Source organism: Brachyistius frenatus, unplaced genomic scaffold (assembly GCF_029030835.1).
Source record: "Brachyistius frenatus isolate BFR_SWC_R1_liver_20210118 unplaced genomic scaffold, ASM2903083v1 Contig_119, whole genome shotgun sequence".
Classification (NCBI taxonomy): Eukaryota; Metazoa; Chordata; class Actinopteri; family Embiotocidae; genus Brachyistius; species Brachyistius frenatus.
In genome coordinates, this window is record NW_027210718.1 from 220,759 (window position 1) to 247,500 (window position 26,742).

At 42.8% G+C, this 26,742-nt stretch overlaps 2 protein-coding genes across 8 annotated transcripts in view; one reads left to right on the forward strand and one right to left on the reverse strand.

Annotated features, from left to right (window-relative positions):
• The first annotated feature begins 483 nt into the window (after positions 1-483).
• Positions 484-4,765, forward strand: LOC138629689 (uncharacterized). The gene is made up of 4 exons (XM_069713567.1): positions 484-544; positions 1,975-2,331; positions 2,446-2,552; positions 3,871-4,765. Exons 1-4 carry the CDS (start codon positions 496-498, stop codon positions 4,084-4,086), a joined length of 729 nt encoding a protein of 242 aa, XP_069569668.1. The 5' UTR covers positions 484-495; the 3' UTR covers positions 4,087-4,765.
• Positions 4,766-10,035: 5,270 nt separating this feature from the next.
• The window catches only part of tnrc6c1 (trinucleotide repeat containing adaptor 6C1), a 46,540-nt gene continuing 29,833 nt past the window's right edge, over positions 10,036-26,742 (reverse strand). For 3 of the 7 annotated variants that reach the window (XM_069713565.1, XM_069713560.1, XM_069713566.1), the window contains 17 exons: positions 23,376-25,886; positions 21,565-21,759; positions 20,734-20,906; positions 20,560-20,637; positions 19,961-20,179; positions 18,522-18,668; positions 18,099-18,218; positions 17,755-17,838; positions 17,335-17,575; positions 17,052-17,240; positions 16,471-16,647; positions 16,005-16,154; positions 15,440-15,550; positions 13,785-14,003; positions 12,393-12,469; positions 12,138-12,277; positions 10,036-12,043 (listed from right to left, as the gene is read on the reverse strand). In XM_069713565.1, coding sequence (XP_069569666.1) covers positions 11,650-12,043; positions 12,138-12,277; positions 12,393-12,469; positions 13,785-14,003; positions 15,440-15,550; positions 16,005-16,154; positions 16,471-16,647; positions 17,052-17,240; positions 17,335-17,575; positions 17,755-17,838; positions 18,099-18,218; positions 18,522-18,668; positions 19,961-20,179; positions 20,560-20,637; positions 20,734-20,906; positions 21,565-21,759; positions 23,376-25,886 — 5,225 coding nt within the window. In that variant the 3' untranslated portion in view covers positions 10,036-11,649. The remainder of the gene's footprint in view (positions 12,044-12,137; positions 12,278-12,392; positions 12,470-13,784; positions 14,004-15,439; positions 15,551-16,004; positions 16,155-16,470; positions 16,648-17,051; positions 17,241-17,334; positions 17,576-17,754; positions 17,839-18,098; positions 18,219-18,521; positions 18,669-19,960; positions 20,180-20,559; positions 20,638-20,733; positions 20,907-21,564; positions 21,760-23,375; positions 25,887-26,742) is intronic. The other 4 variants (XM_069713561.1, XM_069713564.1, XM_069713563.1 and 1 more) reach the window with 4 other exon arrangements.

The following is a 26,742-nucleotide window of genomic DNA, read 5'->3' on the forward strand; positions in this document are numbered from 1 at the left end:
ATTTTGCCTGGCATTAAATGTAAAACGCTGTTTTTTTACAACTGAATATTAATTAACAATAACATCCCTCTGCTACTGCTGCTAACGGGGGTCACTTGACTGTGATACAAACTCAAAGTAATGATCTTATTTAATCCCTTCCCACTTAATATCAAAGAAGAGTTGTAACTTAGATCAGGAGAAACTGGTCTTGGCTCAATATTTCTTGTTACTTAAAAATATTTCCAAAAACAAAGTTTTATTCTTGAGGGGTGATAATTCAACTCTGACGCTTGGTGCCCTAATTCTGGGAGTTGGACAACCTCAGTGCATACAAGATCAACCACAGGGTTTCAACGGTTGCTCTTGCTTTGAAGTCCTCTTCCTGCATTGTGGTAAAGAACAATAAATACTGTGAGGCTGCTCACAAAGTCTCAGAAGAGAGGGAAACAAAGAGGAAGAGTACATTATGACTTAGCTCTGGTGTGTCTGTGCGCTTTAGTAACTGTAAAGGCCATGAAGACAAGCCTGGCTTGGATTCTCATTTTCATTCAGCTTTTTCAAGGTAAGAAAAGTGTACACCTAACTTGATTTTGTAATGCTGAAGAATTTTGATATTCATGATAGTCAGACATTGTCACTTTCTATCCAATATTTTTTTTTTTTTTTTACTTCGAGGTAACAATCAGACAACAGTTGTGTGGCTGTGGTTTCATCCATGCTCACTGCTCTGTGAGGCTGTACTAAACTAAATATTAGCATGTGCTGATGTAAAGCAGGTTTAATGTTCACCATTTAAATTTTTTGAGTGTTAGTTTCTTTATTTGCACTAAATAGTCTTTAGAGTATACATTTTGAGGTTGTATTTACAAAGTACTGGGCATATGGAAAGTTTGATCTGATGGTGGCACCAGAGAGGAAGTGAAGTTGTCACCAAAAAAATATTATGTAATTCATGCTCACAGGAACGTAAATGTCCTTCATGTCAATCAATCTAGTCGGGAAAAATTAAGAACTACCTCTAAAAAAAAAAAAAGACAGGATCATTAAAGAGTGGGATTGCTCCTATGAAAGCCAAGACTGTCACCCTGCTGGTGGTACTGGACAAAAAGTCAGAGGAACCATGATGACTGTATTAAGCTGACAGCAATTCATTAAGTATTGCAGTAAATAAGATTTCAGTCTGGACTAAAGTGTAGTACAACATTCCTACAATACATACTGTGAGGAAATGAGGAAAATGTCAATTTTTTTTAATAATGTCATAAAAACCTCAAAATATATGTCGTCTGAAATAAAATAAAAAATGTCATTGTATAGTTTGTCTTCCAAAATGTCATAAAAATGTCCCAACTATAATATGTCGTCTAAAAAAGTCATATAAACCTCATCCTATAGTATGTCGTCCAATATGTAAAAAAAAATTTCATACTATAGCATGTCTTCCAAAATTTCAGGAAAAAGTCAAACTATATATAGTATGTTGTCAAAAATGTCATAAAAATGTCATAAAAATGTCATTAAAACATCCCATTATAGTATGTCTTCAAAAACGTCATAAAATAAGTCATACTATAGTATGTTATCAAAAACATCATAAAATGTCATACTCTAGTATGTCGTCCAAAATGTTATAAAAAAAACCCTCATAATATAGCATGTGGTCCGAAATGTGAAAAAATGTCATAGTATAGTAAGTCGTCCAAATCGTCTTAAAAATGTTATACTATAATATGGTGTCGAATATGTCAGAAAAATGTCATAACATTGTATGTCCTCCAAAATGTCAGAAAAATCCAATCCTATAGTATGTTGTCAAATATGTCATACAAATTTCATAATATAGTAGCATCTGTCGTCCAAAATGTAATGAAAATGTCACTATAGTACAGTTCTGGGTTTTATAGAAATACTCGGCAGTTTTTAAATGTTCAGGAAAAGCAAGAAGGAAACTAAACAAATTCAGTGTCTGATGCGAATTATTTTGTCTTCCAGCCCGTGCACAGTTGATATTTGAGCGTCTGACAGAGGGTCAGTCTCTGGGTCTCTTCTGCTCCCCTCAGCAGGACCATGGCAGCCTGGTGGGCCTCCACCTCTACCACCGCGGTGCTCACAGCCAGACGACCCTGGTGTCCCTGGCTGAGGGCGGAGAGGTCAGCGTTGACCCGGGGCACGGCGCGCGTCTGCAGCTCCGCGGAGGACTGAACTCCCTGGAGATCAATGTAACCATTTCTCCCTTACAGCTGAGTGACACGGGGCTTTTCATGTGGGAGCTGAGCTACAGAAAGGATATCAGCTCAGATCAGATGATCCTCAGTGCTCAAAAGATTTTCTTGTTGGTTGAAGGGGCAGGTAGGCTATGTTTAAACATCTCACAGCAACAGAGCTGACACTTTGCTGCAGCTAAAAAAAACAACAAGCACTTTCTTTCGGGTTTTAATGCGTGTTGGTGTGTTTGTGGTGCAGGGAAGTCGTGCCAGTGCTCTTCAAGTTACCCCCCTCTGCTCCTGACCATCTTTACAGCAGCAGGGCTTCTTCTGCTGATACTCAGCTGGCTGGCCATAGAGAAATGTGTGAGTATTAACTTCAGCAAATGGTTCACAAGAAGAATTTCCCCTTGGGGATTAATAAAGTATCTATCTATCTATCTATCTATCTATCTATCTATCTATCTATCTATCTATCTATCTATCTATCTATCTATCTATCTATCTATCTATCTATCTATCTATCTATCTATCTATCTATCTATCTATCTATCTATCTATCAAAGCAGAGATGCACATTTAACTAAAAAGGGCAAGTCTGAGATTTTATTATGCTGTAAAGTAACATTGCCTTCGAGCAGAAGCTCCACGTGTCACAGTATTTCTACATTTGATAATATACGTCGTCTCCTCTCGTCATGTATAGCGGCTGCTGTAAATGTAATTTACAAAGACAGCTGCACAAGTGAGTCATATTAAATTGATTATTAATTAATCTGTCTGGTGGAATAAAGGCCTGACAAACATCAGTTTTAGTGATCGAGTTCTTGAGGTAACTGATAATTACTGCCGGGATGCATGACTCGCAAAAAACCTGTGACATTATGTAAAGTGTCGAAGGGAAAGTTATCCAAATCCACATGAAATGTCCCAAAAGAAAATTTAACTGGCAAAAAGGAGCCACAATTAGACTTACCAGTGCTGACTGAAATACATGGAGCAGGTTGTCTTTTTTTACAGCTGTGGTAAACTATAGCCTCAAAACCTCCCGAAGGAATAAAATATCACACACTTCGGCCAGTCAGTGTTTACTGGAGAGATACTGTGTCATAAAGTGCTTACGCTGTGTATTATTTTGCAATCAAGGCCTCAAGAAGCCGCTTAGTGTGCCGTACATCTTTTTTTCACGTCCACTCTCACTCAGTGAGGGGTGTTAAAAAAAAAAGGACGACATGTGCGAAATAACTGATTGTATTCAACCCACAAATGTATTTTCTATTTGTCCCATTTTCATTTTTCCATTAATTTTAGATTGATTATTTCATTATGTAGTGCGGCCGCAAAATTAGATTTTTGGATTGGGTTTAATTTAAGAAAAAAATGAACCGAAAAATGAAATATTTTATAGACTAAGTGATTCATCATTTAATCAAGACAATTGGCTGATTTACTGATAGTTATAATACTCTTTAGTGGCAACCTTTTCTACAATGTTTGATCATTGTTTAGGTGAGGAATCAAGCATTGCCTTTTAAAAGAGAAATCTATATTTGAGTTTGAAACCCTTCCCTTAGAAGACCTGACCATTCAAAAATCACTTAAAAACTAAAATATAAATAGCAAATGCAGAAGCTAGTTAATATACCCTACTATTTATTAACTGAAGAAATGTTATGTGTTGTAGGTGAAGAAGAGGCATCAGCACAGACCACAACCCCATGTTCCTATCTACGAGGAAATGAGCTTGAAGCGGCAGAGCCCCGGAAGCTCCCAAAATAACCATGATGTTACCTCCTCACACCTGGAGGAAGTCAACTTCCCCGTGTATGCAAACAACAACATCGGACATCCGCAGGACAACTATTACGCCTGTCCCAGACAGCTCGCCCTCAGAGCCTGACACAAATTGGAGCATCAAAATGATTGGTTCAGCAAGACATGTACAGGAAATAATACCGGCACTGTATCGCAAACGTATACGAGAGCTGCGGAGCCGCAAATACGCTGGTCTGATGGCCCCTTCAATAAAAATAATAATCAGAGAGGCAGTCTTAACAGCCAAGAAAAAAAATGCTATTTTATTAATATTTGAAAGAAGCTCCATAGTTCATGAAAACATTTGTTTCGGTGCATGTCATTTAACAATCACATTCTATGAGGAGAAAGAGATATACAGAGAAAAAAAAAATAAAACATTACAAGCCACTGACTTCTCATTAACTCTCAATACAGACATTTTTACTTAATATTTCAAAAACAAAAGAAAAAGAAAAGAAAAAGGCAAAAAAAACACACAAAAAAAAGCATCCCTAATCTCATCCCCCCACCCCCCAACCGAACCAACCCACCCTCCATAAATCCTTAACAAACAAAAAAAAAATTTAACAAAAAAAACAACAACCCTTGAGGGCGACAGGCTAGAATCCCACAGTGATAAAGAGTGAGACGCTCATTGGTTTTCAGGAATACACAGCATGGCGATGTAGCGCTATAGGTCAATCTGAATCAGGTGGGGGGGGGGGAGGCTGGAGATGGAGGGCCTTCTCCACCCCACCCTCCCTCCCGCTCCCCCCCCCTCCTTTAAAGTAAAATAATAACTGAAACAAAAAAACAAAACAAAAACAACACACACGCATTGGATCCCCAAAAAAACCCCTGCAATAGTTCAGCCACTTTAGAAGAAGTAGGCCAGAAAACCCCCAGCCTCTGCCCCCCCCCTCCCGCCCTCCCTCCCCAACACTTGTGCATAGTTTCATGATCCTTTTACAACCAGCTTATGTTTTACAAACATCCTCCAAAATGTGAAAAATGTTCCACAAAAAAAGTCTGATTTAATCTATTAATAATACCCGCTGTGGGAGAATGAGAGAGAGAGAGAGAGAGAGAGAGAGAGAGAGAGAGAGAGAGAGAGAGAGAGTAATGCACAATGTTCCTGATTCAGTCAGGACGGGACCTCATTAAGAAAACACAATAAAGATTCAAACATACAGCATTTGCATGTTATTCACCGTCTTTTTTTTTTCCTCTTTTATTTTTTTAAAACAAACTCATCGACCATTTTTGTTTTTAAATGTAAAGCAATTTTAATATATAGATTTATAATATAAAGCACTCCATTTTCATTTAAAGTCCATTATTTGGTTATTATGTAACTGCTACGGATTTAGAAACAAAAGGTATCTTCTCTTCTTCTGAAATCCATAACTTTCAGTGCTTAGAATTGTTTCTTTTAAGTCATCCTTTTCTCTTTTTTTTTTAATGTTTTTTTTTTTTTTTTAAACTCATCATAAAAATGTACATTAAAATGGCGTGGAGTTGGTACTCTGGAACCCTGGCCTTCCTGAGACAAGATCCACTTTTTCGTGTGTGTGCAAGATAGTGAGCAATTATGTCTGTTTTTTTTTGTTGTTTTTTTTCTTTTCTTTTCTATAAAGGAAAAATATATATAATCAACATAAAACATACAGGCTTCAGATAGTCCATGAAATCAACATTAACACAGAACAAAAGAAGGTTAAACAGAACAAGACAACACTGTTCGATCCCAGAGTTCTGAAAGTAGCACAATAAATCTTCATTCTGTGATGTGTTGCACTTTTTCCTTTTTTTTTAAAAATGGAAGCATTTGTCCTTTTTTTTTTTTTTTTTTCTTTATCCAACATTCTCATGGTTTAATTCCTTTGTCTCGCCGATTTTTCTTTTTTTTTGAACTCCAGAAAAAACAACAACAAAGTGTTTGTAAACTGTCAGTGGCCTTGCAGAGAAACAGATGACGACATGAGTGAACTGAACGTACGTGAAAACAGAACGAAAGCTAACAAACCAAAAAATAAAATAAAAACAAAAACAAAAAAAAGGTAGGCACCTCTGAAATGAGCCCTAGAAGCCAAGGCTCGGTCTGATGTCTTGTCCTTCACTCTCCGTTGCTCAGATTTGGGAGAGCTGAAGTCCTTCTACTCCAATCTATGGCCACAGGTCTGCAAAATACTTTTTTTTTTTTTATTTATTTATTTTTTGCTGCTTTTTTTTATACATATTTGTTTTGTTTTTTTTGTCATTTTTTCATTTTTTTTTTTTAGGTTTATAGTCTGAAAAATGGTGCAATACTCAATTATGATTCATACTTTCTTGGATTATTCCACAATGAAAGCCACTAAGGTAGATAAACATTACATTTTAAAAACACACTTATTTTAGTCCTTGAGTAAACATTTACACATGAACTGTCCCCGTCTCCCCTCGGTACTTGTATCATGTTGTTCATATAGCTGGATGAGGGGTGAGGCCGACACTCAGTGCAACGCTAGAGGCTAGTAACAATTAACATCAGAATATATTTTTGACAAGCAAAAAAAAAAAAAAAAAAAAAGGAAAAACAAAAAAAATCAACAAAAGTATACTGAATTGAAAAGAAACACGAGGCGGAAGTTTCTCCGCTGTAATCACGAGCTCTCATACATTACTCTCACCTCACACGCCAAACATTCACTCATACAGTACAAGCAGCCTTGTGCAAACACTCAAATACAACAGATGTAAATTTGCCTTTATATCGATCTTTGTTTTCAACAACACTCGTATTTCAAATTGTATTCACTTTGAACCGATGCTATCAAAAATCTCTGAAGTGTATGAATGAGACAAAAAACCACTACAAAAAGTGTTCACATTACATTATTGGCGCTTCTTTTGATTCAAGTATTTGTTTTCATTATTTTGTATTACTCTGATATGTTTATGATCTTGTCATCTGGGAAATATCATGTTGGATACACAGGTAAGGGCTGAAGCCAGGGCAGGGGTGGGGTGGGAGGTGGGGGTGGGGTTGAGGGGGAGGGGGTGGGCTTAGGCTAAGTGGAAAACAAGAGAGATCTAGCCATATACACACATACAGCAATTATGTACTCTTGGTTGTATACTGTATATGAGCTAGCGTGTGCATATTCAACCCAGGCCGTTGTTTTTAAAGAGAGATTTGCTAATTCAACTCTTTTCGGGGGTCCCCGCCCCACGCAGACCCTTGTCTGATCCATGATTGAGAAGCATATTTTACTTGAGCTCCAGTTGCCTTTGAGTCCATGTGACTTAAAAAAAAAAAAAAAAAAAAAAAACATCTGATTTCCAACACTTGACAAGTAGATAAGAGTACAGACGAGGGCGTGGGAGGGGGGCGGGGCTCTCAGTGCTGGTGCTGCGCCAAGAAATCCCAGGGCACATCTGAGACTCGACCTCTGTCCCGGTCACCCGTCCTCCCACTCCGTTCGACTCCCCCCCCCCCCCCCCCCTCCCCCCACTTCAACACCAGTTCCTTGATTTAAGTCCAGTGTGGAGTAAATGCAGGTCTTCCGGAACAATCAACACAAACAGCACAGGCAATAAGTGATTGTTTTTGTTGGATGATGCGAGTCTAAAGTGACTCTGGAAGAGGGCGAATCCCCTAAGTTTTAAGACTTGGTACCGAACTTGAGGTGTATCCTTGTTTTCTGCTGATGCGTCGGGTCCCCGCTCGGAGGCGGGGCCGCCTCAAAAGCCAGATGTGCGGAAATGACCTGTTATATATTGGGCTGGCTCGACCTTCAGGTTGGAGGTCCACAGTGAACCTCGTGGATACAGCTTCCCCACACGTGGCCCAGATAACGGGCCCAGAGAGGGTGAGAAGGCGGCAGCTTGCAGAGAAACAGAATACAGGCATCTCAGTGCACAGCTGACAACAGACTTTTTTTTCTTCTTTTTTTTTTTTTTTGTACTTTCTAGTTTTTGCGAAAACCTTGATGATAAAGAAAAAGATAATGTTTTTGGTTTTTAAAGAGATGTACCCGATGTGACCCATAAACAGTGCACAGACACATACAGGGACCCCACCCCCTGACCCCCTCACCCACCCACTTATCTCCTCCTACTGCAGCCTGGCACTACCCTGTTGGTGAAAGACCAACACCATTCATCTGTCCTGCCCTTCTACTCCTCAAGCCTCCTGCAGCTTGTGGGGGTACGCCCCTGCAGCAAACTAAACTCTCATCCGGCTCAAGATAAATTAGGACGTGTCAAGGTGGAAGTAGGTATTTGTAAAGCAGTTGGCACAAGACTGAACATGTGACTCTTATTTGCCAACAATGAGTGCCTCCAGCAGGTCATTTTTAGTGTCATCCAATAGCTCTGTCCACACGGTGAGAAGCTCTTTCAGTGTCCCCTACATTTGATCCAGGTGAGGTCTCAAGAGAAGCTGCCTGGTAGTAAAGGTTGCGAGATGAGTGAAGATTGGCAGATGTAGGGGATGGCTGTGAACGAACACCTCCTTTGTCTTTGCATAGAAATGGAAGGCTGTTTTTCAGTTGAGGTGGTTCTAAGTGTAACTGAGTGCTCCCAGAGTTAAACGTAAAGCACCAGCGTGAGTGAAACCATCCACACTAAAAGATGGGTGTGTTGGGCGCCCCAGGATGGACAGAGGAAGTTGGCTCACTATCCTGGAGAACCTTTTGACTACACTTGATTCGACTCCTCAGTCCCCCTCCCAAACTTCATCTTACTCCGACAGCTGCACCACACATAAACAATCCCCCCCGCCCCCCCACCCTCCCCACACACCCACCCACCGACAGCCTTTCCTACTGACATCTGCAGTGTTTGGTGTATGGCCTTGCTGCACGGCTGAGGCGTACCTCTGAACTACACTGGTTCTGCCTCGGAGGCGGTGGGAGGGGCAGGAGAGAAGCTGAACACTGCATAAAGACCGTTATTTAAAAGCCATGAAATCTTCATCAGAAACAATCATTAACTATATCATCAATGATAACAGCAATAACATCAGCAAATGTCTTACAACAACAAAAATAAAAATGCACACTGGCAATTCCATAAGTAAAAACCAAGAAAAACAAAACAAAAACAACACATCAAACGACTCCATCTCTGGCTAAAGTGATCCTTGCAGGAGAGAGACAGAGCGAGTGGAAGTGGAGGTTGCTGAGGACAGACTCTGGCGTAGCAGTAGTAGTAAATTTAACACAGGTGGGCCAGTTCTGAAAGAGCTGCTCTCGGCCTGGAGGCCCAGGGGGAGGAGGGGGGGATGAAGAGGAGGAGGAGGGGAAGCCAGTCTTGTAGGGATCCGCAGGGAGGCAGCGAGCGAGAGGGAGGGAGGGAGGGGTGAGGGCTGCTGCAGCACTGCACTCTGCAGCAGGCAGGCACTCATTGGCCACACTATCACACAGGTTGGCAGGGCCTCCAATAGAACGAAAACCAACAACAAAAAGGACAGAAGAGATGGCGATCCTCCCTGCTGGATCCCAGTAGAACATGAACACGTCGAGCGTTTCCAGACACCAAAGGCTAAAGATTTCAAAGTTGCAATGTAACAGTGATATTTACTTTGATAAAGAGGGCGAGGATGAGTGCTTCGGGGGTCTTTTTCCCTGCCACACCCATCATCGGTTGAGTCAGTTCTTCTTTGTATTTCCCTTCACTTTGCTACTATGTTTGACATCCTTTCTGGTCCCACTGACTTGAGGGAAGAAGGATTCCAAAAAACAAAACAAAAAAACCAAAACATTTTCACATCCATGTTAAGTTCAAAAATAAGTATACAGAGAAGCCACTAAGCAGATTGCTTTTTTGTCTTTGCTTTTTCAGTTTTTATTTGCCAGTGTTGCTTCTCCTTTCTTCTATTCGTTGGCATCGAGGGTATACGGAGCAGCGACGCTCTTGCTAAGTGCTATGATAGACCACCTTTCCACAGATCGTTGCTGCAGAACTTTTCAACCAACGCAAATGTGGGCGAAAGAAGAAAAAAGAAAAAAAAAAGAAGTCATCTGGTCTTCTGGTAAAAAAAAAAAAAAAAGAAAAGAAAAAAGAAGTCATCTGGTCTTCTGGGGAAAAAAAAAAAGAAAGGAAAACAGGCTCCTCTCATTTTGGTTTTGATGCCTTCACCCCCAAGCGCACGCACACACACACACACGCACACACGCGCGCTCACACACACTCACACTCTCACACACACACACACACACACACATACACACACATACACTTGCCCCTCCGTGTCCCCAAAACCAGTCACCAGCATAAATGTGGAGAGTAGGCTGGCTGAAGAAGTGCTCTGTGTGTGCGTCCTTGTATATCTCGGACAGAAGATGGTTGAAGACCAGCTTGCTACTCTCCTGAGTTCACACACTCTTTAGGGGAGGGGGAGATGAAGGGTAATAGTGGCAGTTTTTTTTGTCTATTTTTTGTCCCGTGGTGGGTGCAGGGCAGATAAAGTTTTTACAGTTCACTCATTCCTTATCGTCTTCCTCTCTCAGTGTGAGAAGACTCGGGAGGGTGCTTGGACGGTAGAGTCTGTGGCTAATATTGCACGTCACTTGAAATGGTGTTTTGCAGGTGGAGTGGGCGCGCTAGGGGGGAGGGGAGGTTGCACGACTTGAGGTTTTCCCACAGCATCAGTGAGAGGGTCCGACACCGAGACCGAACTGCGAGTTGCCCCGCACGTGAATTGAGGTGCATCGAAGCGTTTTGTCTTTACAGTTCCATTGTAATAGCAGTGGTTCATTTCGTTGTCCCATCACGTCTGACTGTACATGCGACGACCCCCGAACTCTCCCCCCCCCCACCAGATAAGATTGACAGACACACTTGAATAACATAATTTCTTAGCTTTGTTTGCAATGGTTCAAGAAAAAAAACACTAAAAAAAAAACCTACAAAAATAAATGGCTTGAACAAGGCGAACAGAGTTGCATCATTCCCTTTGAGCGTTGTGTGGGGAACTTAATCTGCTTGCAAAAAATGCACTGAAGTTGTGAGCTGTGGTTGCTTCTGTTAAGCCGCAGCAGCATGTACTCTCCACTCAGGTTTCACTGGCTCAGAAATAAGGGTGTGCAAGTGTCCGTATGCTTCTTCACCAAGTACAGAGTGAGTGAGGATAGCAGGGCAGGAAATAGTTTAAGGCTAATATTAGTGCTGAGAGAAACAAATGTCGAGTCTGGACCAGCTGAAAGTTCGACAACCACTCTGATTGAAGGGTTTTACTTTGGGAATGATGCCTTTTTTCATGGATCTCTGAGGTGCAGTATGATTTGCCTCAAAAGGCAGTGAGGGATTACGCAAGTTTAAAGATCGCAGCTCGTCACTGTGTCAGTTTGACTAAAAGTATGTTTCACACGGCGAGCTCTCCAAAGTTTATTTCTGTAAAAACTTCTCTTTCTTTGTTGAATGAAAGCCTTACTTCCTGTGTCTCCGGAAGTAAAAGCAGAACACTGTGACCATAATCTCGTACTGAGATTCATAAAAGAACTGCAACTGAAGTGTCATTAAAAGCAAAAGGAGCAGAGGAGGTCGACAAGGGCAAGCAGCGAAGATGAAGCCTCGTCCTCCTCTCGTCTCTCCTTTTCACCTTTACGCCCGCGCTGATTATCTCCACATTGATTTGCAAGGTTTTTGCTTCTCTTGCTGTTCGTTTTGCCTCTTTTTCCTACATGGACTCCCCACTCAGCAGGTCCCCAGGCAGCAGCGTACTGATTTGGGTGGGGCTCCCCATGACCCGTCCCTCCTCTCCACTCGGGGGTCCCCACAGGCTGGAATACTGCTGAACGCCACCCCAAAGCAGCTCTCCGCCTGTTTTTGTTCCGCCCACTCCCAGGCCGCTGCTACTGCTGCTGCCGCCGTTGTTGTTGTTGTTCCAGTGGGGCGAGTGACCAATGGGGTGAGAGGCTCCGGACGCAGTCCCGCCCATCCTCGTCTGATTGGTGCCTGGAGTGGCCTGCCAGCTGGTCGTTCCGCCAAGTGACTGGCCCTGTGCAAAGAAGCGGTTCACTTCCTCTTCCCCGGCGAACTCTGCCAGGATGGTTGTGTTCCCGAGCACGCACCTGGACAGAGATGGAAGGACATGTGTAATTAATGGTTAAATCTTAAAAAACCAACCGAGCCAAACGCTTTGAAACAACGTGTTAATGGACGTACATGTGCAGGGACTTCTGAGCCTTGGCAGCTTCATCCTTGGAGCTGTAGCGCACCACAGCGTTTCCCTGTGTCAGGTTGAGGTGGAATGTGATGAGGGGGCCGTGCTGCATGCAAAGTGTACGCAGAGTCGAACCATCGATCTGGAAAACAAACGAACTCGCAGAGTGAGTGGTGGACGTTTGCTGTATCCCGCAAATTTTCCGGGAACTGTAAATGACTGAAGGCAAAGAGACACAGCTGACTGGATGCTGTTACCTGTGGAGTGAGGTTCCTTAGAACCAGCCAGCTACTGGTCCTGGTGGAGCTGTCTGTACTCCACGCGGTACCAGCTGCTGTGAGAGACAGCAGTGGAAGACAGACATCTAATTAGCATGACGTTCAAACGTCAAAGAGAATTTAATTGTCATATTCAATTCAATTCAATTTTATTTATATAGCGCCAAATCACAACAGAGGTTATTTCATGGCACTTAACACATCAAAGTCCTTACAGCAGAGAAATATGCCCAGTAAACCACAGGAGGTTACACCTTACAATTCGATTTTTACTTTCCTACTCCTCCTTTCACCTTCAACAAGAATATCATAAAAAAAAACAACACAAAAAAAACTTTAAAGAAATACAGAAAATGAAAGAATAAGAATATAAATAGTTAAATCAAAATGTATTCTGCAAAAAGCAGCTGGGAGCAGCGATCCTGGAGTAACCAAGATCCATGAGTCATCAGTCAGGAAGTGCACTACGCATTATTGCAAGTAACAAGTCTAAATTACATTTAAATAACAATGTAAATGACATGAGTGAAAATGACTTTAATAACATTGCAATGTCAGTGTCCCACATCCTGAGCTTTGTCTGAAACCAAAATCAGTTGCTTAAAGCTGAATGGGTGGGGTCGATTTCCGCCATGAAATAAAGTCAAACCACCTAGTGTCAGTTGACATTCATTCAACCACAACAAGGTCTTCTCAAGGTGTCGGGTACGCTGCCTGTTCTGTGCCTTCACAGTTGGCCTGTGGTTGTATGCCACAGGAAAACTCACATCAGCTCACATTTCACAACAGAAGAGGTCTTGAGCTTTGCGTCTCAGCTATGCAGCATGTCTCAAACAATTTCAGTTTTTATGTCCAATATTTTCACATAAATAACAAGAAAATATTTTTTGGGGCTAATTTGCCTACAAGCCTTTCCTGCCAAATCTTCCTTAAATAAAAGAATTCTTAAAGAATTACAACAACGTTAATCTATTTAATCCCTACCAATTAACTTCTTTAAATGTCTTTAATCATGCACTTGTTGTAAGGTAATAAAGGCAGTTTCAGTTCAAAGTACAGGAATAATAAGTCCAACTGGGATTTTCATCAAAATGAAAAGGGACGCTGGTTTTATTGACCAGACTACTTTTGTTAGAATCTTCTTTGTCTTCAGACAAAAGGTTTGTGAAAAGATATATGAATCTGCTTGAATATATATATAGCGTTGTCAGATAATAAGTTTAGAGTTTTGATTGTTTTAATAACAGTGTAATATTTGTCTGCATTTCTTGGTCTAATAATGTACAAACATTTATGATAAGATATTTACTATCAGATGCTATTGTGATGAGGGAAACATGACAAACTTTGGTGCCAAAAATATTTGACTACCTGTGGTGTAAGAGCTGCTCCAGCCTTGAGCCAGACCCAGGGAGTTGCCCCCCCAGGTGGAGGAAGGCTTTGTGTTGGTGAGGCCAGGCGGGGGGCGGGAAGGGGCCGTGGTGCTGCCCCGGGGGCCGTGGGGGACCTTCCACAGCTCGTGGGACAGAGAGGCCTGGCTGTGAGAAATGGGGCCTGGAGACCAAGTAGACTTCATCTCTGACAGTTTACCTGGATGAGACGAGGAGGGGAGAGGTTAGTTTGCGGAACCAGTTGTCCGAAAGACAGCTCCTCCCACAGGGGGAGTACTGCAGAGTCAAATGAAGTCCACAGGAGGCTACGATGTTGAATGTGAAGACCGCAATACCAAGTAAAACTCCTCACTGGATAACTGACAACCTTTTACGTGTTTTTACTAATCTCCCCAAAAATTTAGGCTCATCAGGTTCTAATAATCAATGTAACTTAAAAAAAAATATAACTTTGAAAATATATAGCTCACAAACACCCCCTTGCAGCATGGGATGTTATGTAATGGTACAAATATATCTTCTGTTCCTATTTTTAAACATAATTACAACAATTATTATTATTATTATTTGATTTAAAGTACCTTTCTCACACCTCAGGGACATTTTACATATAAAACTATGGAGCTAATTTCCTGCTGAAACTTAACGATTGTGGAGGCAGAATTACTCAGGACATTTGTGAGAAAGTCTTCAGCACACTGACAGCAGGAAGACGGTGCCAAAAGTTTTGCGATACTTTTTTTTTTGTCATTGGAAGACATATTTTTGTGTACTTGTACCTTGGAGTTTCCTACAGTCACGGGTCTGTCACGTCGTGCGTGTGTGAGATGCTGTTTTGATCCGTCCTCTGTACGGCTTCATATCGCACCGGGAGCGCTTCGGAAACTAAGTGGTTTGTTTTTTTATTTCTGGCCTGTGTGCTTTTCCACGGTCTTAATACATGCTGTAATTACATTTTAAGCATTATGTATATGGAACATGTTGTGCAATTGTTTGATAGGTACATTTGACATTTTAAAAATAAAAAGCATTTTTTGGTCAATGGTGTTGTGTGTTCGCAAACATCAGTGTGTTATTAAGTGAATCGCAGGGCATTTGTGAAACTTGTTTTTTAGGTTTGTTAGGTTTTTGGCTGTAAGTTAGCTCCATGTGCAACTAATTTCAAATATTACTTTTGATTGGCTGGCTTTCATGTACTCTCGTCTGTGAGCCAAGTGGCACACATCCCTCCCCACACTGTGTTTGTATGTACGAGATATGTTTGAGAGACAGACAACAAAGAACAATTACTTAACTCAAACAGACAAGCGAGTTACTGTAAATCCAGGAGAAATAACAGGCTACACTCTCCTCTGTTCCACACTCTCCATGCCACACACAAGCGGGGAGGAGATACACTAACAGCACAGGGGGAAATATGCACTGCATGAGGTACAAAGCTGACGGGGAGACAGCTCAAATGAAGGTCATATTTAATCAGAAGCACTGCCTTAAATGAAGCGGGAGAAATGTGCTTCCCCAGTGAATGGTTGACGCTCTGGGTGTTACAGTAACAGGAGGGTGAGGATAATGCTGATTTGCAGAGATTCAGCCACTGCAATATGGGGGGGAAAAGGTTATGGATAAACCGTGTACCTGCGTCGTCCATCTCCGGGGACGAAAGACTGAACGAGCTAGTGTAGGCACTGACTGGCCAATCAGTGGAGGGAGGCAGAGCCTCGTTCTGAGATGAAGTGGGAGAGGAGCCTGAGCCAATGGCAGCAACAAAAAACAAATAGACAGACACAAATAAGGAAAAAGTAGCAGAGAGAAAATGGAATAAAGAAAATAAACCCAGTACAAATGATGATAGTTCAGAAGAGAAAAGTATAAACCAGTAAATGATTACAGCGGCAGTTAAAAGTAGGAAAATGAAGAACAAAAGAAGAAGAAGCAGGCTCTGAGGTGGCACCAGCTGCACATACTGTCCAACAACTCTAGTACATTTGTATGGGGACACAGCCTGTTCAATAAAATATCTTTTTCAGATCACGGGGAAATATCTCCGCTTGGATTTATTGTGTTTGGCTTAACTGTGTTGTAGAATTTGACTTGTATGTTGGGAAGAATTCATAAACAAACATCTTAATATTAGCCATATAATACACTTTCCCCACACGTCACACAGCGCAGCACCTTTGCTCGTTGACCCTGTTCTCACCTCCACTCCTGTCCCGCAGCAGGTAGCGGTTGACGTCTTGGATGTTGGTGTTGATGGTGGGCCCGCTGGGGACACTGCCGGGGGTCATGTTGGGGTCAGTCTCCGGGTCGATATTCTGGAGGCCCTTCCAGGGTACACCAGGGCAAAACTCTGAAAGTAAAACCAACAAACATTTACATGCTTATTATTACCACCTGGACATAACTAATAAACTGACTAACCACACAAAAATCCTGTAATTAACAGCCATGTTTACTGATGAGACGATAAGACGAGATACGTTTTTACAGCCAAATATTAAAAATTATGAGATGGGGATATGCTTTGACTTGTGTTTTTTACTTTCTATTTCATGTTTTGCTTTTTTCAAGTATATTTGTAATACTGTCATTACAGCAGAAGTAATTATTGTACAAGTAGCTGCCAACATGGAAAACTGAATAGAACAAAAACAAGTGTTCCTGACCTGGTGGCCAGTTGATATTGGTCCCATTGGCCATCTTGTCACTGCTGCTCTTGCCCTGTCCCCAGCTGTCTGGGGGCACCAGTGGGCTGGTCGGAGAGTCTGAGCTGGATATCAGGTTGTAGGGGCTGTATGAGTCGTCCAGCTGAGGGGGTTTGCCAGGGGGGCCCAGGTTGGCACCTGAGAGAAGCCAAATGAAACAAAAGGAAGTTTAGAGGCAAATATGATGACTTGGCAGAGGTTTGGGATTTTTTTTTTCATCTATTTTGTAAACAATAACAGACATAGTCTATGTTAAATTTGAGTTGATTGATTGTTCAACAGCATTACAATCTACAGCTCTTAAATTAAATGATAAATAAATGATATGGTGAAAGATGTTTTCTGAGCCCAGCAGCTCTTAAGATCTGGGTCTCCGGGGCTGATGTGGGCAGAATAAGATAACGCATGCCCATATTTGAAATTTTTGCAGGCTGAAAACAGATCCATGGTCTAAAAGGGGTTTAATATAGTGTCAACATAAATACATTACTTTGAAAGGGATATAAAATGTTTTCCAGAAGAGATTCGTTATCTGTAATTACCCATGATTCCCTTTCCTCTCTCACCATGCTTGCCCAGGTTGGGCTCCAGAGGAGAGGAGTTTCCAGAGAGGCTTTCCATCGAGTTGGGGTGTGTCCACTGTGACAAGCGCGATTGGGGTTGGGGGGGTTCCTTCATAGACAGACCTCCCACATCAATGCAGTTTACATTCATGTTAGGATTCAGTCCAGCTGAGAACACAGACAGATGTTACTACACAAACCTGCCAGGATGACTGCAGTGTTACCTATTTGAAATTCAAAGAGCATAGCAGCTGCCACTCACAGAGAGAGTAGGGGCTGTACGTATTGGGAGAAGACTGCGGCTCTTTGGTCTGCAGGTCAGGGAGGCCTGGAGCCTGGGGGTGACCTGGAAATGAGTCCAGGGTGGATTTGGCCCCGCCAGGATGCAGGCCTGAGTGGGAAGGGGGCGGCTGTTGTTGCTGCTGCTTCATCAGCAGGGCCTGGGCCAGCTGACGCTGGTGCTGTTGGATCTGCTGCTGCATGTTATTGATTGTACGTGCAACCTGTGATGACATCACAATGGATACATATTTAGTATCGATACGCATGTGTTACAGCTGAAGATTTTGCTTCCATCAACTGTTTTTAGGCATATCTGGATTTTTTTTTTTATATAGTGATAATAGTGATAATAATTTTTAGGTAATAGCAGAGCAGAACAGAAGAGAAAATGAAAACTTACTTGCTGCTCTTGTTGTCGAATGGGGCCAGAAACATTGCGCTGCGCCTGCAACATCTGCTGTTGAATTTGTAAACGCTGGTATGCCTGTGAATCAGGTATGAGCATGGTTTAAATAGTTAAAAGATGTCACAGTGTCTGTAAACCCAGTTATAACTAAGCAGTACCCATAATAATACAAATAAAAATAATCCACGTGGTTGAAAAATGGAAATGTAAAAGTCACGTTTCAATTTTAAATGCTGTGAATGCAGTCAGGGCTCTTTGTGCACATGGGCTTTCATCTCAGAGGAATTATATCTGATGCATCTAATAAAACACAGCAGATGAGGTGAAATGTGACTCACCAGTTGCAGCTGGTAAAGTTGATTCAGAAGGGTCATATGTTGAGGGTTTATTGGTGAGGTTAAAAGTGCAGGATTCAGACCAATGTTTTTTGCTGCAAACTGTAAGAGCTGTGCTTGAACCTGAGGGCAAACATTAAATACACAACAACATTTAAAGGTTTGTTCGTTTCCTATCTCACTTCCACAAAAAAGTAACGTGCAAGTGCTCGGCGTATCGTCTGTCGCTTTATGATGTATGAAGTTCAAAGACATATAAACTGGTATATAATAAATCAAATAAAAAGTTTTCATAGACCGTAATCTGAATACAATATATTTATCGTTGCATACATTAAAACACTTTTCCTTCTTATCTGTTTGTATAGTAAGTGGTAAAGCAGGCCCCATGTGCATATGTATATGTTTTCGTGTGTCTGAGAGTACCTGAGGGGAGAGAAACTGAGGCACTTGAGCACGTAGACTAGGCTGAGAGGAGCTGAGAGGCGGCACTGGTGGCTGAGGAGGCGGCTGCGGCTGCTGCATGGCCCGGGCTTGTGCTGCTCCACCACCGCCAAACATTCCACTCTGCATCTGCCCGATGGAGAATAATTCGAGAAGAGAGACACGTCAAATACACTGGATCGACCCTCTGTTTGATCGGTTTCCTCAGGCTCTACCACAGTGAGCGTTTTCTTTTAAACACTGTGAAGCCGACAACCTGCTGGTGGGTCTGAAGAGCATTTATTTTTTTTTTTTTTTAATTATTACAAAAATTATACCATTCATCACAGCCAGAAACCATACAAATTTAACTTGCACCTTACGCCTTCCTCAGGAAAAATAACCAAATCTGATCTTAAATAGTAAAATCGTAAAATTCATTCTACGTGTCATTTAAAAACACCAAAAATAAAACATTTGTATGATACAGATTTTGGAAAAAAATTGGTTTTATAAAATTCTGCACTCGTCAGAGCAACTGGGAACCTATCAATGACCAGCTGAGATCAACAGTCTCGTGACAAAAATGTATTTTGTCTAAACTGCAGGCTGTGACACTTTCCAATACTTGCAGGCACTTGGAAACGTGTTGAATATATAGATGCCTTTTTTTTAAGAAATGTTTGTAAAATAAATGATTAAAGAATTAAATTTATGTTTCTTTATCTTTGACATTATGAGGGTGTTATCGTGAAGATAATTTTGAGTTCTCCCTATTTTTAGCCATTATGGTGCTGCTCCCATAGGAATGCACGACTTGCTGGTGCAGTGAAAAAAATGAGCACACTGAGTAAAAAATGTGATGGAAACAAAAAACGCCTGCAAACTGTTTGGGGTTAAATATTTTAAAATCAATTAAGTTTGAAATTACTCAAATATGTTTCTTAAAATTGCAACAGTCAAATTCAAATAATGAGTATCACAAATGATAGAATTTAAAGTATTGTCCAAAAGTCATGCCATTACAGTAAACTTAGACGTGGTCCTTTGCGATGTGCAGTGGTGGATGTGGGCTGGTAAAAGTTTAGACATTCTTGATCTATTTTGTTTTGCCATTTTCTGCTCACTAAACCTGCTGTCTTTTACTAGACAACAAACGGTAAAAATAACTTTCCTCAGCCCATCCTCCCCTTCATATCCTCTACTCTCATTAGCTGGGTGAAGGATGCTATACATAGCGTTATATTTCTTACATTAAATTAGGAGCAGCTTGCCCTGGATCTGGAGGAAAATATCTAACCTGGAGCCTCTGATTATCAGCTCGTGTTACCAAAGAGTCCATTCAAAGCCATTGTTTAAATATTCCCTCTGGTGCTATTCTGCATTCAAAACCATTTCACGTACAGCAAATCTATAAGTAGATTAAGGAGCGACACGCTTACCTTATCCATGAAGGGCAAGCGGGGGTCCGCTGAAGGGTCTTTGGAAAGAAGCGGAGGCCGAGGGCAGCCCATGGGCTTGTTGATGAGCCCATTGTTGTAATCATGGCCGGCTATACCCATCCCACGCTTGTCAAGCTCCGTCTTCTTCTCCAGCAGGGCACTCATGGCCTGATCCAGGTTCATGTTGTTGCTCTTAAGAGCCTCTTCTGCTGGATCCCTCTGGAAATGAAGTCAGTAATGCAGAAACAAATCACTGCCAAAATGTAACAATGAAAATATACAATAATACATTTGGGGTACTGGTCAAATGCTCCAACTGTGCATTTAAAGACAAATAACAAATAGGGCCACAATTAATGATTATTCCTATTATCAATTAATCTTTCATTTATTTTGAATTAATTGTTTAAATTTCAGAAAAAGTGAAAAACAATCACAATTTACCAGAGTGTTTAATTTGTCAAAAATCAAAGGATATTTTAATTCAATCTAGCAGTAAATCTATGTACAATGTTCAAAGAATCAGGAAACCAGAAATGATTTCACATTTCCAGGTAGTTATTAACAGCAGGGAAGCAATTTATGTCAGTTCAACTCACAGGGAAGCCCATGTCTGTCAGCTGTTTGATGAGACGATTCATTATCCAGGCATCTTCCTGTTTCCCTGGGACCTTCCCCTGGGAGAGACGGTGATTGAAAATTGTAATATCAACTAAAAATATCAAATGAAAGGATATAGGACCATTCAATATGTAATTAGCTTTGATTCACACCTTCTGTGGGCCCTTTTTGGATGCATTGCCCCAAGAGTTACAGGAAGAGTTGCTCTCCTGGGAGGCGGTGCTGTTCCACATGTCTCCCTCCTCTGCATCCCACTGACCGCCCGACAGGCCGAGCTCCTCACCTCCACCTCCACCTCCCCACCCGTCTTGCATAGGTTTAGGGGCTGAAAAACAAACAGAAGAAAATGTAAACCAAGCAGCGACGGGGACAAAAAAAGCTACCCTACGTGGTAAATTTGTCATGATCATCTTTACTTAAAACAGTTTATTCGAGCACAGATTACTACGTTTCCAAAAAAGAAAACGCATATTATCATATAAATGGGTTTAATCTTTTTCTTCAACAATGCTCACTGCAATACTTGAAAACCTCAAAATAGCAATATAACCTTGACCTGAAGATTGAATTATTTACAATGTGTCTTGTGTCACCCAGAATCCACTGGTTCAATTAAAGTTAGGTATCTGGCAGGCTGTCCTTTTCTTAATAAGATCGCAGGTTTTTCCAATGTGTATTCAGGTTAAAAAAATTCTCTGATGAGGAAAAATAAAAGTGACAAGGTCTAAAGCTGAGAAAATAACATGAACTAAAAAAGTAACACAAGTAATCTAACCACTTTAAAATATCGCAGCCACTAGGGGTCAGTGTAGATATATGTGTAAAATGTCCGCGGCTCTTTCTTCCCTTGTGTCATATTGATGTCCTTGACTTGACTCATCAAGAACTTCTTTTCAGCAGTGGAGCACACATACGCAGTATCACCGTCCTTCGAAGGTGTACACACTCGGACAAGACTCGATATACAGGATGAAGATATTTACCAGGTTTGCAAGATGCAGATGTCATTGTTGGGTTGCCCCTGCCATAGTTGTCCGTGTTGCTTTCTCCCCAGCTGCCGCAGCTCCCGCTAGGTTTGCCCCAGGAGGACGTCCCGTTATCCATGCTGACCGGAGAGGGTGCAGGTTCCCCCCAAGTGCTCTCTGATTTTGTGTGGGAGCTGGGCTGCTCTCCCCAACCTGGAGGACACACAAGGACAACAGTCTGTCAGTAAAAATACTTCACCGCACATAAACCAGTATCGAAAAATAGATGCTTCAGATATTTTAGCCACAATTTTAAGTTGTTTTTTTTGTCATTTGACAAATTTTCTCATAAAAAGGCTCAACCAGATATCATTCACATCTAAAATAGTCAGAGACTACTATATTAAAACAAACAAATTGGGACATTTTTTCAATTGTTCATTGTCGTTCAGGACTGAGAAATGTAAAAAAAAGTGCATTTCATAATCTTATCTTGTGGTGCTTTGCCAAATTTACAGACCATGCATTAACAAGCAAATCCAAATGACAAAATATTAAGTGCTGGGTCCTGTTGTTTATATTTGGCAGAATCTTGTCTATATTGCTCTATGCTAAAGTGGCTATCCAAGCTAGTGAACACACTCAGGCCATCTTACTTCAGATTAGTTATTGACTGTTAAAAAGGTTAGACGTGCCCGTTATATGCCTAATACACAGAGAGCAGGTCTGAAGCATATTCCACATGTTCAAAGTTCAATTTAATCATTAATTCTCCTTTTTGGTTTTCTGTACGTTTCTTTTTTTGTTCATAAAAACTGAACCTTAAATCTGACTGAGCCTCCAGGAAACAACATCACCCCGTTTATCCTTCTGTTTGGGAGTGTGAGGTGCCAGCCATGCAGGGGGGCAGAAACCTGGGCTTGGCTGAGCAGGATAGTTGATGGAGGGAGGTGATGCCCATTTAAGATTTGGCACATCCCAGTTCCTTTTGGCACAAGACACATGGTGCTTGTCTGTAAGCCTGCAGCAGCGCTAGGCTTAGTTTAGCTCTCCCTCCAGGGAAAGGTCAAGTACTAAAGGCTGCTCCAAAATTATAGCTAACATCAACCTTCTGACCAAGGCCTAGCAGAAAAAAACAATCTGTCTCATTTCTTCCCCTCTTTTGAGATGACTACTGAGGAGTTGTGCTAATTTGTTTTTAACCCACTTTATGCTCAATAGCCAGTAAAATGATATGCTATCAGGTTTTTTTTTCCAACATGGAATCAACATGCAGGGTCAAGTGTGGGACAGCAGGGGGCATCGACCCCTCTCGGTGCCTGGGGGCTTGCTCCACCTCCTCCCTTCATCTCCTGACAGATGGCGGCTCCCATATAATCACACACTTCCGATCCGTCTCAGTTTGCGGTGAATCAGTATTTTCACGAGTCACTTTGTAAACAGCATTCTTGTGCTTCCTTTGGGTACCCGTATGAGGTTGCCAGAGTTACCCGCACAGCCATGCCGGGCATTGTGAAATGTGAGGAGCCCCATGGAGGGACAAACTGATTTAGATAGTTGATTAGATGTAAATCCAAAGAAACTAGGTCAAGATTTTACCTTTAAGTGGATCAACAGCTTGGGGCTTAATAGTGCATTGCGCTAACTACATAACCAGCTTTCATGTTTGGCATCTTTAGTTTGCACATTGAAAGAAACAAAGAGAAACCTAGGCGAGCACTACACAATAATTCAACTCGAGTTACATTTGAAAAACTGAAATCAAATCAGCTGTATATTGAAAGCCAAAGATCTGACCAACTTGGCTTTACAAATCAGAGCTGTCTTACCTTGCGCTATCAGGGGACCCCTGTTGTGAGATGGCCCAGATTGGTGTTGCACAGTTGGATCCATGGGCCCACTGGTGGGGCCTGGGTTTTGGGTGTTTTGGCTATGGTTCTGTAAAGGTGCAGGCGGCCCATGATAAGGGTGATTGTGAGAGTGGGAATGGTTGTTGTTTGAACCTGTGGGGTTATTGCCTCCAGTGGTAACCTTAGCCTGGGACATTCCTGGATTATTCCTGTCCCACAGATTGACTGCCTTGTTGTAGGTACCAGGTTCACCCCAAGCGGATGTCCCATCATCTATCTCCATCTTGCGTCTGATTGAAGGAGGGGAGGGCTCCTCCCAGCCTGTGGGCTCAGCTGAGGACTCCTGCTTACTACCACTCCAGCTTGCACCCTGTTTCACTGAGCCTGAGCCACCCCAAGAACCCATGCCCCCTCCTCCACTGTTACCACTGGGGCCATCCTGAGGCTTGCCCCCCCAACCTTGAGGAGGGCCACTAGGGCGCTGGGGAACTGACTCTCCCCAGCCCCCATTTCCTCCAGCTCCAGATATCCCAGGTCCTGAAGCAGACATTCCCCAGCCTCGTTGGTTTTCCTTCCATCCGCCTGATTCTCCCTCCCAGCCGGGGTTAGTGGGGCTCTTTTTGCTCTCCTCTGGTTCTCGCCAGTCCCCAGCGTTATTGCTCCCTCCACTGTTGCCCCAGCTGTGGGATGTTTTCGGTTGCTCTCCCCAGCCCTGGGATTGTGACTTGATGTGAGACTCGTCCCACCCAGTTGACTTCTCCTCTCCCCAGGACTGACCACCATTCTTGGATATGCTCGTGGTGGGACCTCCCGTTGGAGGGTTCCCCCAGCCACTTGGGCCTCCCGGGGGCTTAATGTTGTTGGGTGGCTCTCTCCAACCAGAGCTGGGCTGGTTGGTAGCTGCTATGCTTCCACTCCAACCGGAAGCTCCCTGAGAACCAGGCACATCATTTTTGCTCCCAGAGTCAGTCCTCTGAGGGGGGGCCGTGTTAGTGATGGAGGGCCCCTGGGCATCGCTTGGAGTGGTTGGGCCAGAGACCCATGAATCAGCGCCTGCATCATTCTTGCGTTTAGTATTGTCCATGTCCCAGGAGGTGTGCTGGCGAACAGGGGTCTGTCCCCAGCCAGTGTTGCACAGCACCCTGGGGTCCAGATCCTGGGCAGGCAGCGGAGGAGCCGGATTATCTCTGGATGAGCGGTCTCTCTGCTGGGGATGTCCTTCCATGCTGTCACTGCTCCCTTCACTAGCACCGGCTGTGCTCACAGCTCTGTTCCAAGGACTTGCCTGTGAATCTTGGGGAGGAGAGCTGGGTGTGTCCCAGCCTCCCTGGGCCTCTTCAGTGTGCTGCTTCCCCCAGTCTCCACTTGACTGTTCACCCCAGCCTCCAGACTTTCCTGCTCCACCTCCTCCATGGCCCCAGCCAGAGTCCCAACCAGGTGCCTCCTTAGATGAAGTTGCCTTTGAGTTACCACTGTTACCCCATACTGAGTTACCATCTTCTCCATTGACCTGTGAACCACCTGGTGGTGGCTTGCCCATGGAACCCAAGCCTACAGGTGCACTACCCCAGTTGGGCAAGTTGCGGATAGGGCTTGGGGGTTCCTGCTTATTAGTGTGATTTGGTCCATCAGTTTTAAGGTTCTGAGGTTCTGAACTGAAAGACACATTTGTGGACGGGGAGGGGTGCGGCTCTGATGCGTCAGAAGCCATTATGGTGCCCCAGGCGCTGCTAATCCCAGAGGAGTTGCTGTTAGTGTTGGCTCCAGTACAGGTGCTGGTCTGGGCTGAAGGAGGGCCAGGCGGATTACAGAGGTTGGGTGTAGGTTGAGGAGGTGAAATGGTGTTGGCTCCCCCTGAGCTGCCTCCCCCTGTGCCTCCCCCGTCATGCCCCAACATAGGCCAGGCAGACGGGTTGGCATTAGGGTTTAGGTTCAAGTTAAAGTTGGTGGTGGAGGACGATGAAGACGAACCCCAGCCCCTGCTGCCTCCTCCTCCCCCTCCCATTGGGCTGTCCCCCTTTCCCTCACTCCCCACTGAGGACTGAGGGGGACAGTGAGAGGGTCCAGGCCCAGAGCCCCAGCTGCGATTGGCTGCAACCTGGCTAGAGAGCATGCTGGTTCCAGTATGATTGGCAGGGCTGGGCCCACTGTTGGCTTTGCTGCTAAGGTGGTTGGCAGGGAAGTGGCCTGTCTGGCTATTGGCTCCCGTGGCCATACTCACTGTACTACAACTACTGCTAGTACTACTGCTGCTGCTGCTGCTGGTCAGGCGACCAGGGTCAGTGTCCAAAGGGCATCCTCCTGGAGGGGCCTGGCTCTGGCTGAGGGTAATTGAAGGCCAAGCCTCTGTGTCCTTCTGGTCAATGATCAGTTGATCCCAGCCGCTGAGATTGGTGGAAGATGCAACACTTGTGGCACTCCTGTTGGCTGGCAGGTGTCCCCAGAGGGGATTATCATACTGGGCTCCTTGGCCACTCTGTGGGGGCAGTTCTGTATGGAAGGAAATAAAAATAACAGAAAGATCAGGCCATGAGGATGAGCAAGAAGATCAGAGAACAGCAGCATAAGTTATGTATATTGTCTCGCCCACAAAGTTGAAATACAATGGCAACCTGCAAGGTGTCTACTTATGTATGCACAGACTTCACAAGATGCTTTGTTGATGAAAATAAATACCACCCACACTGAAAATGCAAACTCACGAGTGGATAATATGATCACAGAGGGAACTTTCACAGAGCCCGTTCAAACACTGCAGTTTCCCACATTGTTTTAATGCATATATTTTCAAATATTCTATGTGTCAGGACAGGACCAATTCTCTCCATGATGTAACTAAGCTAAGGCAGTCACGAAGTAACTACAAACTACACTACAGTATTGAATAAGCATTCAAATATCTGTCAAATAAAGCATTCATGGAGTGAGCTACAGAGGACTGTCTCTACCTGCTTGATTGGCTTGTGCTTCTATTTTATGACTTAAACGCTGCATTTGAATTGTCAAAAACAAATATTTCTCAAACTGATAAAAAGTCATTGCTTTTATTGTTCTTATTTGACACTGACTGTCGTGGGAATTCAGACAACCGTGAAGCTATTTGACAGTCATCATTGTAGATATTATTACATTGGCTTGCAGTAAGCATGCTGTTTAAAATCAGTATAACAAAAACAAAATTAAACCTTTATAGTTGCATATATCTAGAAATTTATATATTTACATGCAACACTAATGATAATAATTAAAAAGTTACCAAATTTTAGGGCTATATTTAGTAAACAGGGATAAAGATTAACCCAATGGAAAATGGTGCCACATGCAAAATCATTTTTGCATAAATAAT

Coding starts and splice junctions, on each gene's coding strand:
- LOC138629689 (XM_069713567.1), top strand. CDS start 496: ATGAAGACAAGCCTGGCTTGGATTCTCATTTTCATTCAGCTTTTTCAA. Junction 2,332..2,445: donor CTTGTTGGTTGAAGGGGCAG/GTAGGCTATGTT, acceptor TTTGTGGTGCAG/GGAAGTCGTGCCAGTGCTCT. Junction 2,553..3,870: donor GGCTGGCCATAGAGAAATGT/GTGAGTATTAAC, acceptor TATGTGTTGTAG/GTGAAGAAGAGGCATCAGCA.